General features: G+C 40.8%; 1 protein-coding gene across 6 annotated transcripts in view; it reads right to left on the bottom strand.

Moving 5' to 3' along the window:
* The window catches only part of USP37 (ubiquitin specific peptidase 37), a 105,223-nt gene that overhangs the window by 72,306 nt on the left and 18,593 nt on the right, over nucleotides 1-14,324 (bottom strand). For all 6 annotated transcript variants that reach the window (XM_064372990.1, XM_064372994.1, XM_064372991.1 and 3 more), the window contains exons 8-9: nucleotides 5,601-5,698; nucleotides 961-1,045 (exon numbers count right to left, since the gene is read on the bottom strand). In XM_064372990.1, the coding sequence (XP_064229060.1) occupies nucleotides 961-1,045; nucleotides 5,601-5,698 (183 nt within the window). The remainder of the gene's footprint in view (nucleotides 1-960; nucleotides 1,046-5,600; nucleotides 5,699-14,324) is intronic.

Here is a 14,324-nt window from a genome sequence, read left to right as displayed (position 1 = left end):
CTGATGTAATACAGCTTTTACTTTTTTAAGGGAAGTATCTTAATTTTTGGAAGGTAGCTTAACAAATAACACAACAGCAACAAAAGGAAAATAAAAATGCCTAAGAGAAGAAATCTCAGTATGTTCATCACATAGGACGGTAGAATATATATTGGTCTAGAATCTGATAACATTGCCAGTCACAACCTATGGCATTACTACAAAACTTCCCAGAGCCAGGTTTAAAAGATGCCCAGGCTGAGCACGATGGCTCACACCTGTAATCCCAACATTTTAGGAGGCCAAGACAGGCAGAACACTTGAGGTCATGAGTTTAAGACCAGCCTGGTCAACATGGTGCAACCCTGTCTCTACAAAAAAATACAAAAATTAGTTTGGTGTGGTGACAGGCACCTGTAATCCCAGCTATGTGGGAGGCTGAGGCAAAGCCACAGTAAGCTGAGATAGCACCACTGTACTCTAGCCAGGGTGACAGGACAAGACTTGGTCTCAAAAAAAAAAATTTCTGTAGAGACCAGGAGCGGTGGTTCAACACTTGTAACCCTAGCACTTTGGGAGGTCAAGGTGGGAGGACTGTTTGAAGTCAGGAAATTTGAGACCAGCCTGGGCAACACAGTGAAATCTTGTCTCTCTCTTTTTTTTTTTCAGACAGAGTCTTGTTCTGTCATCCAAGCTGGAATACAGTGGCACAATTACGGCTCTCTGCAGTCTCGACCTCCCAGGCTCAAGTGATCCTCCTACCTCAGCCTCCCAAAGTGCTGGGATTACAGGTGTGAACAACTGTGCTCAGCGCATTTCTAGAATACTTTCTAACTAACATGTCAGGATCCTATGATTCTTATCAACTTTGTTAAATTATTGTATTCATTTAAGAGGATAATACATAGCCTATCCCATCATTCAATATTTTAAACAAGAGAGCTTCTAAGTTTTTCACAAGTCATATAACCAATGCATTACCTGTCTAAGTTAGTGCCACCAGGAGAATATTCCTTGGATCCAGCTCTGCTACCATAAAAGGATGATGACTGCAAAGGTAAAAGCCCTATAAAACAAATGAACAAAGGAATAACTTAATTCCTAAATCAACCATTCAAGTTCATTTACTAATAAAAAGTATACATTACTTCTGATTACATTTAACTCTTTTTTTCCCTTTCATCAAATACAGCAATACCTCATTTTATTGCTCTTGGCTTTATTGTGCCTCACAGATATTGTGTTTTTGTTTTTGTTTTGTTTTTAAACAAACTGAAGGTTGTGGCAACCCTACACCAAGCAAGTCAATTTTCCCAACAGCATATGCTTGCTCACTTCATGTCTATGTCACATTTTGGTAATTCTTTCAATGTTTCAAACTTTTTAATTATATCTGTTACAGTGATCTGTGATCAGTGATCTTTGATGTTACTACTATAATTGTTTTGGGGTACCACGAACTCCACCCATATAAGATGTCAAACTCAATTTATCTGACTGCTCCACCAACTGGTCATTACTATCCCATCTCTGTCTCTCTTCTTGGGCCTCCCTATTCCCTGAGGCAAAATATTGAAATTATGATAATTAATAACCCTGTAATGACCTCTATATGTTTAAGTGAAAGAAAGAGTTGCACATCTCATTTTAAATAAAAAGCTAGCAACAGTTAAGCCCAGTGAGGAAGACATGTCAACAGCTGAGACAGGCTGAAAGCTAGGCCTTTTGCATTAAACAGCCAATTTATAAATGCAAAGAAACAGCTCTTGACAGAAATTAAAAGTGCTACTCAAGTGAACACGTGAATGATAACAAAGCAAAACAATCTTACTGCTGATGTGGAGAAAGTTTTAGGGGTCTATATGGAAGATCAAACCAGCCACAACATTCTCTTAAGCCAAAGCTTAATCCAGGGTAAAAGTCTAACTCTCCTCAATTCTATGAAGGCTGAGAGAGGCAGAAGAAAACTGTGAAGCTAGTAGGCCCTGGTTCAAGAGATTTAAGTAAAGAAGCCATCTCCGTAACATTAAAGTACAAAGTGAAGTAGCAAGTACTGCTATTAATGCTGCAGCAAGTTACTGAGAAGATCTAGCCAAGATCACTGATGAAGGTGGCTAGATTAAACAACAGGTCTTCAATGTAGATGAAACAGCCTTATATTGGAAGAAGGTGCCATCTAAGAGTTTCAGAGCTAGAGAGAAATCAATGCCTAGCTTTAAAGTTTCAAAGGACAGGCTGATTCTCTTGCTAGGGATTAATGCAGCTGAGGACTTGAAGCTGAAGCCAATGCGTGCTTACTATACTGAAAATCCTAGGGCCCTTAAGAATTATGCTAAATCTACTTGCCTGTGCTCTAGATATGGAACAATGAAACCTAGATGACAACACATCTGTTTACAGCATGATTTAATCAATATTTTAAGCCACTATTGATACCCATTGCTCAGAAAAAAAGATTGTTTTCAAAATACTACTGCTCCTTGACAATGCACCTAGTAACTCAAGAGTTCTGATGGAGAAGTACAAAGATAGATAATGTTTTCATGCCTACTAACACAACATCCATTCTACAGCCCATGGATCAAGGAGTCATTTCAATTTTCAAGTCTTACTATTTAAGAAATACATTTCATAAGGCTATATAGCAGACAGTGATTCCTGTGATGGAGCTAGGCAAAGTGAACTGAAAATCTTCTGGAAAGAATTTATCATTCTAGATGTCATTAAGAACACTGATAATTCATGAGAAGAGGTCAAAATAGAAACCATAATAGGAGTTTAGAAGTTGATTCCAACCTTCACAGATAACTTTGAGGGTTCAAAACATCAGTGGAGATGCAGTCAATTGCAAATGTTGTGGGAATATCAAGAGAATTAGAATTAGAAGTGGAGTCTACAGATGTGACTGAATTGCTGCAATCTCATGATCAGACTTTAATGGATGGAGAGTTGCTTCCTATGGATGAGCAAATAAAGTAGTTTCTTGAGATGAAATCTACTCCTGGTAAAGAAACCGTGAATGCTGTTGAAATGACAACATAGGATTTAGAATATTACATACATTTAGTTGAGAAAGCAATGGCAGTGTCTGGAAAGATTGATGTCAATTTTGAAAGAAGTTCTGTGGGCAAAATCCTATCAAGCAGTATCACATGCTACAGAGAAATCTTTCATGAAAGGAAGAGTCAATTGACAATGTGACAAATTGTCTTAAGAAATTGCCACAGCTGCCCTAGCATTCAGCAACCACCACCACCCTAATTAGCAGCCAACAACACGGAAATAAGACCCTTCACCAGCAAAAAGATTACAACTCGCTGAAGATTCAGATGATTGTTAGCATTTTTTAGGAATAAAATATTTTAAAGTTAAGACTGCCAGGTGCAGTGGCTCCTGTCTGTAATTCTAGTACTTGGGGAGGCCAAGACTGGTACCCAACACTTGAGCCCAGGAGTTGGGGACCAGCATAGGCGATATGGCAAAACCACGTCTCTACAAAAAATACAAAAAATTAGCCAGGCATGGTGGCATGCACCTGTAATCCCAGCTACTTGGGAAGCTGAGGTGGGAGGATCACTTAAGCCTGCGAGGTCAAGGATGCAGTGAGCCAAGATCACACCACTAAACTCCAGCCAGGGCAACAAAGTGAGACCGTCTCAAAAAAAAGCTGGGTGCGGTGGCTTAAGCCTGTAATCCCAGAACTTTGGGAAACTGAGGTTGGCAGATCGCCTGAGGTCAGGAGCTCGAGACCAGCCTGGCCAGCATGGTGAAACCCTGTCTCTACTAAAAATACAAAAATTAGTCAGGCATGGTGGTGGGTGCCTGTAATCCCAGCTACTTGGGAAGCTGAGGCAGGATAATCGCTTGAACCTGAGAGGTGGAAGTTGCAGTGAGCTGAGATGGAGCCATTGCACTCCAGCCTGGGCAACAGAAACAGATTCCGTCTCAACAGACTCCAGTATAGTGTAAACATAACTTTTATATGCCCTGGGAAACCAAAAAAATTCATCCTTCCTTTATTGTGCTATTAGCTTTATTTATGTGGTCTGGAACTACACCTGCAATATCTCCAAAGTATGCCTGTATACATGCATGTTAAAAGATCAAATACTGTGAAAGAAGCTATAATAGCGAAGCTATCCTCCCCTGCCACAAAGCAATATAAGTTGTGCTTCTAATTTTTAACTATTTAAAAAATTTTTTTTTATTTCCTCAACAGTGCTAATAACATTTCTACTACTTCTTGATTTATTCGTTTTAAAGTTTCAGTTGACTCTTTATTGTAGAAAATTAATATCACCCCTACACATGTTCTCTTCTCTCCAACCAATTATTAGTAGTGTTACTTTAGTTCTTCCACCAATTAATTCTCTAACTTTAACATATTTTAAACGTTTACATTTTGTTCCATTAATCTTACCATTTGGCCACGCACTTCCTTCTCTCTTCCACATCAAATTTTTTAAGATGTACCTTAAATTCAGCATTGTTAAGGTTTATTACATTTCAGGTTTTCTGTTTTCTAACTACAGGCTGATTATAAAAGCTGAGAGACAGTAAGTGGAGTTTATAGCTTCTAAATGTTATTTCAGAGGTAAGACTTACATGTGATATTTCTTTCTGTAAGAGTCAATGTTACAATCCCAAACTACTAAAAGAAGAACATTCCTAGAGTTCTGATCAACTGGATTCTCAAACTATCAATTTATCAAAATCATGCTATATTTTAGCTTACTTCAAGTTAAAGTTGACATAATACTCAAGTTAATACCAGATATTGGATTCTCTTAAGGATTTCAAAGAATCAAACAGATCTGTTAAGTGTGGGAAACATCTGACAAAAATTTTTTTTTTGTAAAAACAGGGTAGAAGGTTAAGTTTAAATAACTGCTTTGGACAATAATTTCAAGATCTTCTGAAGCTGCTAAAAAGCACTAACACTGATGCACCTTAATTTCCACCACTTTACTACTCTAATTTATTCTACGATGCCGGTACTTTGACAATCAAATAACTTAATTCTAGGTAGTCAATTAGGGGAAGAAGAAGGTAAAGACTGGGTTCTTTATAAACAGAATACAAGTTCCCCGGTATATCTAATACTTTAAAATATTTCAGCCAAGTTCTGGGTACAAATTGGTGCCCAATAACTAATACCAGACTAGAGCAGTCACAGTGGCTCAAACCAATAATCCCAGCACTTTAGGAGACCCAGGTGGGTGGATCACTTGCAGTCAGGATTTTGAAACCAGCCTGGTCAAGATGGCAAAACCTTATTTCTACTAAAAATACAAAAATTAGTCAGGCATGGTGGCTCATGCCTGTAGTCCCAGCTACATGACAGGCTGAGGCAGGAGAATCACTTGAATCCGGGAGGCGGAGGTTGCAGTGAGCCGACATCGCACCATTGCACTCCACCCTGGGTGACAGAGTGAGACTCCATCTCAAAAAAAAAAAAACACTAATATCATATTATGCTATTCCTAAATAATGTAGAGATGTATGTCTGGGGTTAGGTTTTTATTTCTAGTCTAATAAATATATCATATAATAAATATGATAAATATAATTTATAATATATAATAAATATGACCTTTTTTATTGTAAGATGAAACACTTACCTGATGTCCTATTTTCTTCTGACTGTTTCAAACTCAGCTGCTTTTCTCTACTGCTGGTTAAATACTTTCTGGAGGGATCTGTCATGGCCTTGTTGTTCCTATAGTTAATAATTTTATATCAATACAGTACAGGTATATAAAGATATTGTTCTTAATTTTAAACAGTTTTCATTAAAACATTTACATTTCAAGTGCCAAATTCATTGATATGCTTGAAAATTAAGCTACAAGACTGTTAAAGTCTCAAAATATCAATGACTTAAACAAATGAGAATTACAAAAATAATCTTTAATTACCATCTCAAGAGCCAATCCAATCCATGACTCTGATAACTAAGCAAAAGTAAAGGAGTATTTTCTTTATATAAAAGTCAAATCAGAGACAGCTAGATTATTACATATTCTTGGCCAAAAGCAAGACCAGATAAAATAATTCAGCTACCAATACCAAAAGAATAAATTAAAAAGTAAACTAAATGTGGCCGGGCGCAGGGACTCACACCTGTAATCCCAGCACTTTGGAAGGCTGAGGCGAATGGATCACAAGGTCAGGAGTTTGAGACCAGTCTGGCCAACATAGTGAAACTCCGTCTCTACCAAAAACACAAAAATTAGCTGGGCATGGTGGCGCACACCTATAGTCCCAGTGACTCCCGAGGCTGAGGCAGGAGAATCGCTTGAAGCCAGGAGGCAGAGGTTGCAAGTGAGCCAAGATCATGCCACTGTACTCCAGCTTAGGCAATAGAATGAGACTTCGTCTCAAAAAAATAAAAATAAAAAGGAAACTGTTCAAGCCTGGTAGTTTATATGCTTAAAAGAAAAACAGGCCAGACATGGTGGCTCACGTCTGTAATCCCAGCACTTTGGGAAGCTGAGGCAGGCAGATCACAGGTCAGGAGTTTGAGACCAGCCTGACCAACATGGTGAAACCCCGTCTCCACAAAAAATGCAAAACTTAGCTGGGCATGGTGGTATGCATCTGTAATCCCAGCTACTCAGGAGGCTGAGGCACGAGAATCGCTTGAACCCAGGAGGCAGAGGTTGCAGTAAGCCGAGATCTTGCCACTGCACTCCACCCTGGGCAACAGAACAAGATTCTATCTCAAAAAAAAAAAAAAGAAAGAAAGAAAAAAAAAATTAAATCAAAATCATATATTCCACATGATTAGAAATTTGCGGTCAGGCGCAGTGGCTCATGTCTGTAATCCCAGCACTTTGGGAGGCCAAGGTCGGAGGATCACTTGAGGTCAGGAGATTAAGACCAGCCTGGCTAACACAGTAAAACCCTGTCTCTACTAAAAATACAACAAATTAGCCAGGCGTGGTGGCACACGCCTGTAGTCCCAGCTACTCACTCAGGAGGCTGAGGCAGGAGAATCGCTTGAACCCAGGAGGTGGAGGTTGCAGTGAGCCAAGATTGCACCACTGCACTCCAGCCTGGGCGACAGAGGGAGACTGCGTCTCAAAAAAAAAAAAAAAAAAAAAAAAAAAGACATACTATTTGCTAAGTGGCAACAGCATTTTAATTTATATTGATTAAAATACTTTAAGATCATGAATACAAAGTTAAAAATTTTTCTAAAAGCCCATTTCTCCCCTGTATTTTTTTCAAATACTTCAACCCATACAATTAGAGAGTGTCCATTCAAATAAATGTTCATGCTTTAACAGTGCTAATTCATGGGAACCATCATGAACTAAACCGGTGGCAGACAATGTAAGTGCACTCCACCTAGATTCCCTTTGACTAATTTTTGTATTCTCTCTTCCATACCTTCAAACCAACTTATGTATGTTTTTGAGAGCCAGTACCAAGGACTCTTCACAGGACTGCCTTCAAGTTACTAGAGATACTTTGCCTGTAATCTCAGAGTCACAAATAAGGCCAGGCACTAGAGTAGAGAAGCCCAGCTCTCTTGATTTTGATTAAAACAGCTTTATGGTGGAAGCACCATAATAGATTTCTCTAAGATCAGGATGAAGACTAACCTTCATGACTTTGTGTGACTTCTCTGGGATCACATCCATGCCTTGTTTCCTGCCCTTATCTATCTTGCTTTCCTTACTCCCTTCACTATCTTCTCTGGGATTACATCCTTAATAATTCACGTGCACACTAATCTCCATTTCAGACTCTTGCTTCTGGGGAACATAATGAACAACTGGTACTAAAAATGGGACTAGGAATCACGTTCTAGGGATAGGATTCTGGAATTGGACTCTTGTTTGGCAATGGCAACAGAAATTCTGTTGCTGATAGTAATAACTCTGACGTCTTTTTTGTTTTTTTGAGACACAGTCTTGCTCTGTCGCCAGGCTGGAGTGCAGTGGCATGATCTAGGCTCACTGCAACCTCCGCCACTCGTGTGCAAGTGATTCCCATATCTCAGTCTCCTGAGTAGCTGGGAATACAGGCGTGCACCACCACACCTAACTAATTTTTTTGTATTTCAGTAGAGACGGGGTTTTACCACGTTGGCCAGGGTGGTCTCACTCTCCTGACCTCATGATCCACCCGCCTTGGCCTCCCAAAGTGCTGGGATTACAGGCGTGAGCCACCGCACCCGGCCACTGCTGACATCTTATAGTGTTATAATTGCTAACATTTTCATCTGTGGTTAATTAGGATGAAATAAGGTAGAGAAGGATAAGGCTCAGGCAGTATCTTCAGTATTTTAGAAATGTGGTAGAATGATGACACAATAGATCTTATTAGAGTAATGGAAATGTTCTGAAACTAGATAATGATGATGTAACATAACAAAAATTGTACTAAAAATCACTGACTTATATACCCTTTTTTTTTTTTTTTTTTTTGAGACGGAGTTTCGCTGTTGTTACCCAGACTGGAGCGCAATGGCATGATCTCGGCTCACCGCAACCTCTGCCTCCTGGGTTCAAGCTATTGTCTTGCCTCAGTCTCCCAAGTAGCTGAGACTACAGGCGCGCATCACCATGTCCAGCTAATTTTTGTATTTTTTGTAGAGACGGGGTTTCACCTTGTTGACCAGGATGGTCTCAATCTCTTGACCTCGTGATCCACCCACCTCGGCCTCCCAAAGTGCTGGCATTATAGGAGTGAGCCACCGTGCCCGGACTATATGCCCTTAAAATGGGTCAACTATACAGCATGTAAATTGTAGCTTAATAAAGTTGTTTTAAAAATGTCCCAAATTATTTCCCTCCCTATATTCAAGCCTCTCATCAATAAATACAGTCTATTTCTTCATCCCTTAATGGGGCTAGTCCTGTGATTTCCTTTTTCCAAAACAATGTGACCCAAGTTAACAGTGTGTGAGTTCCGACCCTAAGCCTAAAGGTGTCCTGCAGGTTTCCACTCACTCTCTTGGAACCCTGCCCCTGCTATGTGAATAATCCCAGGGTAGCCTGTTAACAGTGGTAGACACATGGCCCAAGTGCTGAGATTACAGGTATGAGCCACTGTGCCCAGCCTGCCCTTTCCGTTCTAACTAAGTAGTTATCCTATACTGTGGCTGCAGTTTGGTGGTTTGAGTTTGAGGCAGAACACAAAAACTAACATAAATTTTTTCCTTCTTCACAATTCCATGCATAGAAGATTCATTCTTACCACAGATTTTTGCAACCTCAGCATAAGATTCTTTTTATTGGCCAGGCATGGTGGCTCATACCTGTAATCCCAGCACTTTGGGAGGCTGAGGCCGGCAGATCATTTGAGCTCAGGAGTTTGAGACCAGCCTGGGCAACATGGTGAGACCCTTGTCTCTATGAAAAATACAAAAATTAGCCAGGGGTGGTGGTATATGCCTGTAGTTCCAGCTCCTTGGGAGGCTGAGGTGGAAGGATCACCTGACCCTGGGAGGCAGAGGTTTCAGTGAGCCAAGATTGTGTCACTGCACCCCAGCCTGGATAAGACAGCAAGATTGTCTCAAAAAAGTAAAAAATGTGACCATGCACAATGATTCACGCCTATAATCCCAGCACTTTGGGAGGCCAACATGGGCAGATCACGAGGTCAGGAGTTCGAAACCAGCCTGGATACCCCGTTTCTACTAAAAATACAAAAATTAGCCAGGCGTGGTGGTGTGGGCCTGTAATCCCAGCTACCCAGGAGGCTGAGGCAGAACTGCTTGATATCAGGAGGCAGAGGTTGTAATGAGCCAGGATCATGCCACTACAACCTCTGGGTGACACCAGCCTAGGAGACAGAGCAAAAATCCATCTCAAAAAAAAATCTTTTTTCTTTCTTTGTTGAGAGCTTTTACCTTTTACCTTTCCACTTAAAGGAGGCATTTTATAGTTTCTCTTCGGCACATCTGAATTGCCAGGATCACTACTGTTGTGCTTTGGGTAATTATTAATATATGGGTTACTTAACAGAAACACGGCAATACTGTCACAACTGATCTGATAACTAAGATGGCTACTAAGTGACTAACAGGTGGATAGCATATATAGTGTGGAGACACTAAACAAGGGAATGATTAGTGTCCCAGGCCGGATGGAATGGGACAGCTCAAGATTTCATCGTGTTACTTAAAACAGTATACCATTTAAAATTGATGAATTAGGGCCAGGTACAGTAGTTTACGCCTATAATCCCAGCACTTTCGGAGGCCAGGATGGGAGGATTATTTGAGGGCAGGAGTTCAAGTCTAGCCTGGGCAACATAGCAAGACCCCATTCCTATAAAAATCAAAATAGCCAAGACTAGCCAGGTATGGTGACGCATGCCTATAGTTCTGTTTGGGAGGCTGAGGCTTGACTGCTTGAGCCCAGGAGTTGGAGGCTGTAGTAAGCTATGACTGCACCACTGCACTCTAGCCTGGGCTGGAGCAAGACCCCATCTCAAAAACAAAACAAAACTTATGAATTATTTATTTCTGAAATTTTCCATTTAACATTTTTGGACCAAGGTTGACCATGGGTAATTGAAACCATAGAAAGTAAAATCATGGATAAGGGGGGGACTACTACATGCATTTGCCTATACTGTCTACAGTGCCTTGACCAGCATTACTATCCAAGGGCTCACAGGATTATCTCATTCAATAACATGAAAACTCACATAAATATCTTAGAACAAGGATTCCACTTTGCAGAATAGGAGGTACAGCAAGGGCATATGATCACAAGATCCACAGTTCCTACCACATACAGTATTACCCCAAAGCTGCTGCAATACATACCCTTTAAAAGTGCAGTATGGAAAGAATATCATTGAGAATGGGGTGGCCTTCAAGATACCAACAAATCATTACATTTATAAAGAATACACAGGTCCAGCCACCAAGAAGTAGAAGCAGAAGTGGCCTCACTTGTCATTATTTTCAATAACTCACTTGGAGAATTTGTGCTTTCTGTCTCTCCAAATTAGATTTTGTGGGTCCTAGTTCCCAGAGAGGGGTACTTTTAAATCAAGGAGGCTAGTTAAAGAACAATTAAACCTGAAGTTACAGCTGTTACCTAGCTGTTTTGAGCTCCTCATGTGGGCAGATTCATAGGAAAGGAAAGGAGTTGCCATACTGGCAGGGGTAAATGACTGATTATTATAAGGAAGAAAGGTTGCTGCTATACAATGAGGGCAGTGAGGAATATAACTGGAACAAAGAGGATTCACTAGAGTGCCTTTTAGTGCTCTCATGCTCAGTGGCAGCGTATCTCTCAAGTAATTATAATAGGCAATTACAACAACCACAGCCTGACAAGCACATGGTAACCAAAGGTTCGAATCCCTCAGATGAAGATCTTGGTCATGCCATTCAGTCAAACCATCAAGATGAGAAGAAGTGTTAGTAGGGGATGCATGGAATTAATGATAGGAAGAGATGACAATATGGTTATAGCCCTAAGACCACCTGCAGCAACACACTGAATCCCACTAAGCCTCCTTTTGTAAGATTCTTCCCCAGAACTGGGAAGCAACAGTATGAAGACTCTATGACAAAAATAAAATAAATTTAATACAAGACAGGAGTCAATATAAATGGTACAAGCTAGGGGAAGGGGGAACTATAGTACCATCTCTTTTAGTGGACAATGGTGACACTCCATCAGAATCCCTAAGATCCTTTTTATCATTTACACACCCCTAGACTGTGTATTTTCAATGTGGTTTACCAGTAGGCATCTGCAGTTCTTCATAAGACTGCATTTGAACTACTTAAAACATTCTGCCCACCTGGACAGAGCCAGGGTAACTGGTAACCAAAGACTGTCCAGTATGGAAATATTGAAAGCCCAGCCTCCCTGCCTCAAGCTGGAACAACCCAAGAGTTTCCCTGCTGGATCAAGATGAAGTCTATTCTCTGTGGTACTTTTATCTGAGATCACATTCTACCTTGGCTTCCTCTTCTTCTCTGGCCTGCTTCTCCCACTCTGTTATTTGTCTTCTCTATAAGCACTGCTTTAAATGTCACTTGCACAAATATATTCATCTAGGTCAGCTTCTAGGGAGCCCAAACTTAGTGTACATAAGGCAGAAGCATTACTATTCCGCTATTTCTGATGCTAAATATCCCCTTGGTTTCTCCATACAGGATTTCCAGTCTTGGCAGTGACAGCATGGTTCTAGAGAGGACAGCTTTCATGATAGATTCCAATTCAGCTGTTAGCTTCATGACAGAATATCCAGGAGCATCTTTGGTGATCTGGTTTGGGGAATACTTCTCAAAATCATTCCTGAAAACCTAACTTAGAGACTATCTTTTCAACTTTCCTAATGATTCTACACTCATTGTGTGACAATACCTTTGTATATCAATTGGCTAGAGTGAATTTTGTTCCCTTCAAGTAGGTTTTGAATATACAAATTTTGTTACTAAAAGTGGGGTGCTACCATAACAAACCTAAAGTATATGGCACTAGCTTAGTAAGAGGGTAGGGAGGTAAGAACACCAATATTACAGATTAGAAAGGTGGTGACCACTGTTAGGCCTTAGTAAAATATTTGATAAAAATTGTCATGTTAATGTCTTGAAAGGTAAAACTCATACTCACTGAACCTATAGCTCTATAGTAAAAGATTAAGACAATTAAGGATACTGGTCTGTGTTAGTGCTTCTTATTGCATTCAACAAGGTCGTATTTGGACATATAAATACAGGCCAAAGCTAGTCAACTGGCAATCACTGATGAAAAGCAACATAGCGGCCAGGTGTGGTGGCTGAGGCCTATAATCCCAGTAATTTGGGAGGCCAAGGCAGGCAGATCACCTGAGGTCAGGTGTTCGAGACCAGCCTGGACAACATTTTCTTTTTTTTTTTTTTTTTTTTTTTTTTTTTGAGACGGAGTTTCGCTCCTGATACCCAGGCTGGAGTGCAATGGCGCGATCTCGGCTCACCGCAGCCTCCGCCTCCTGGGTTCAGGCAATTCTCCCGCCTCAGCCTCCTGAGTAGCTGGGATTACAGGCACGCGCCACCGTGCCCAGCTAATTTTTTGTATTAGTAGAGACGGGGTTTCACCATGTTGACCAGGATGGTCTCGATCTCTTGACCTCGTGATCCACCCGCCTCGGCCTCCCAAAGTGCTGGGATTACAGGCTTGAGCCACCGCGCCCGGCCAACATTTTCTACTAAAAATACAAAAATTAGCCAGGCGTGGTGGTGTACACCTGCAATCCCAGCTACTCAGGAGGCTGAGGCAGCAGAATCGCTTGAACCTGGGAGGTGGAGGTTGCAGTGAGCCGATATTGTGCCACTGCACTCCAGCCTGGGCAACAGAACAAGACTCAAAAATAAAAATAAATTTAAAAAATAAAAATAAATATAAATATAAATATATATGCAAATATATAGACCCCAATTCTTTCTGAAGCACTGCTTGGTTTACCTTTAAAGAATCTTTAAACTTGGATGAAGCAGGCTGCAAAAGCTATACGACCCTGATGAAGAATATAGTCTTCAAAATCTATTTTGGTGGTGGCCTTTAAAGAAAACAAACAAGGAAAACCCACCAGAAGGCAAAGCCAGTGGTCACATGGAGTACAATGGGCAAGGGGGTTTCTCCCAGACAACAGAATCAGACTTCTAGATAGGCTAACCAGGAACTTATTCTACCACCTAAACTGTCCTCACAATTTCCACCTAGCAAGATTTTATCACTGCTATAGACCCAAGACCCCTCCGGTTTCCTATTCTTGACTACTTTTTTTTTTGTTTGAGACAAAGTCTTGTTCTATTATCCAGGCTGGGGTGCAGTGGCGCAACCTCAGCTCACTGCAACCTCCGCTTCCTGCATTCAAGTGATCCTCCTGCTTCAGCCTCCCAAGTAACTGGGATTACAGGCACCCGCCACCACACTCAGCTAATTTTTGTATTTTTAGTAGAGATGGGGTTTCACCATGTTGGCCAGGCTGGTCTCAAACTCCTGACCTTGTGACCCACCTGCTTGGGTCTCCCAAAGTGCTGGGATTACAGGCGTGAGCCACCACACCTGGCTTCTTGTCTATTTTTATAAGAAATTTTTATTGTGGTTATTCTGTTCCTACTCCAGCAATGTAAAATGATGTGTGCCTGAGGACCGGAGTGGGGAATGCAAATTAACTTGCCTTTTAGTTTTTAGATACCAGACCATGAGAGGCATGGTCTAGACCTCATAGAGAAGCCTGTACAAAGAGAGAAGGATCACCCAAAGATCCTAGACACTGAGTTAGATACAACGTTCTCATGAGATTTGGAGTTCTTCTCCATTTGAATGGGGGTAAGGGTGTTTCATGTATGGGAAGAATAGTGAACTGGGTTATTT

Source organism: Aotus nancymaae, unplaced genomic scaffold (genome assembly GCF_030222135.1).
Source record: "Aotus nancymaae isolate 86718 unplaced genomic scaffold, 86718_ANA_hifiasm-v0.15.2.pri h1tg000008l, whole genome shotgun sequence".
In the NCBI taxonomy this organism is placed as follows: Eukaryota; Metazoa; Chordata; class Mammalia; order Primates; family Aotidae; genus Aotus; species Aotus nancymaae.
Note: the sequence above shows the minus strand (reverse complement) of the source record. Positions and strands in the feature narration are given on the sequence as shown.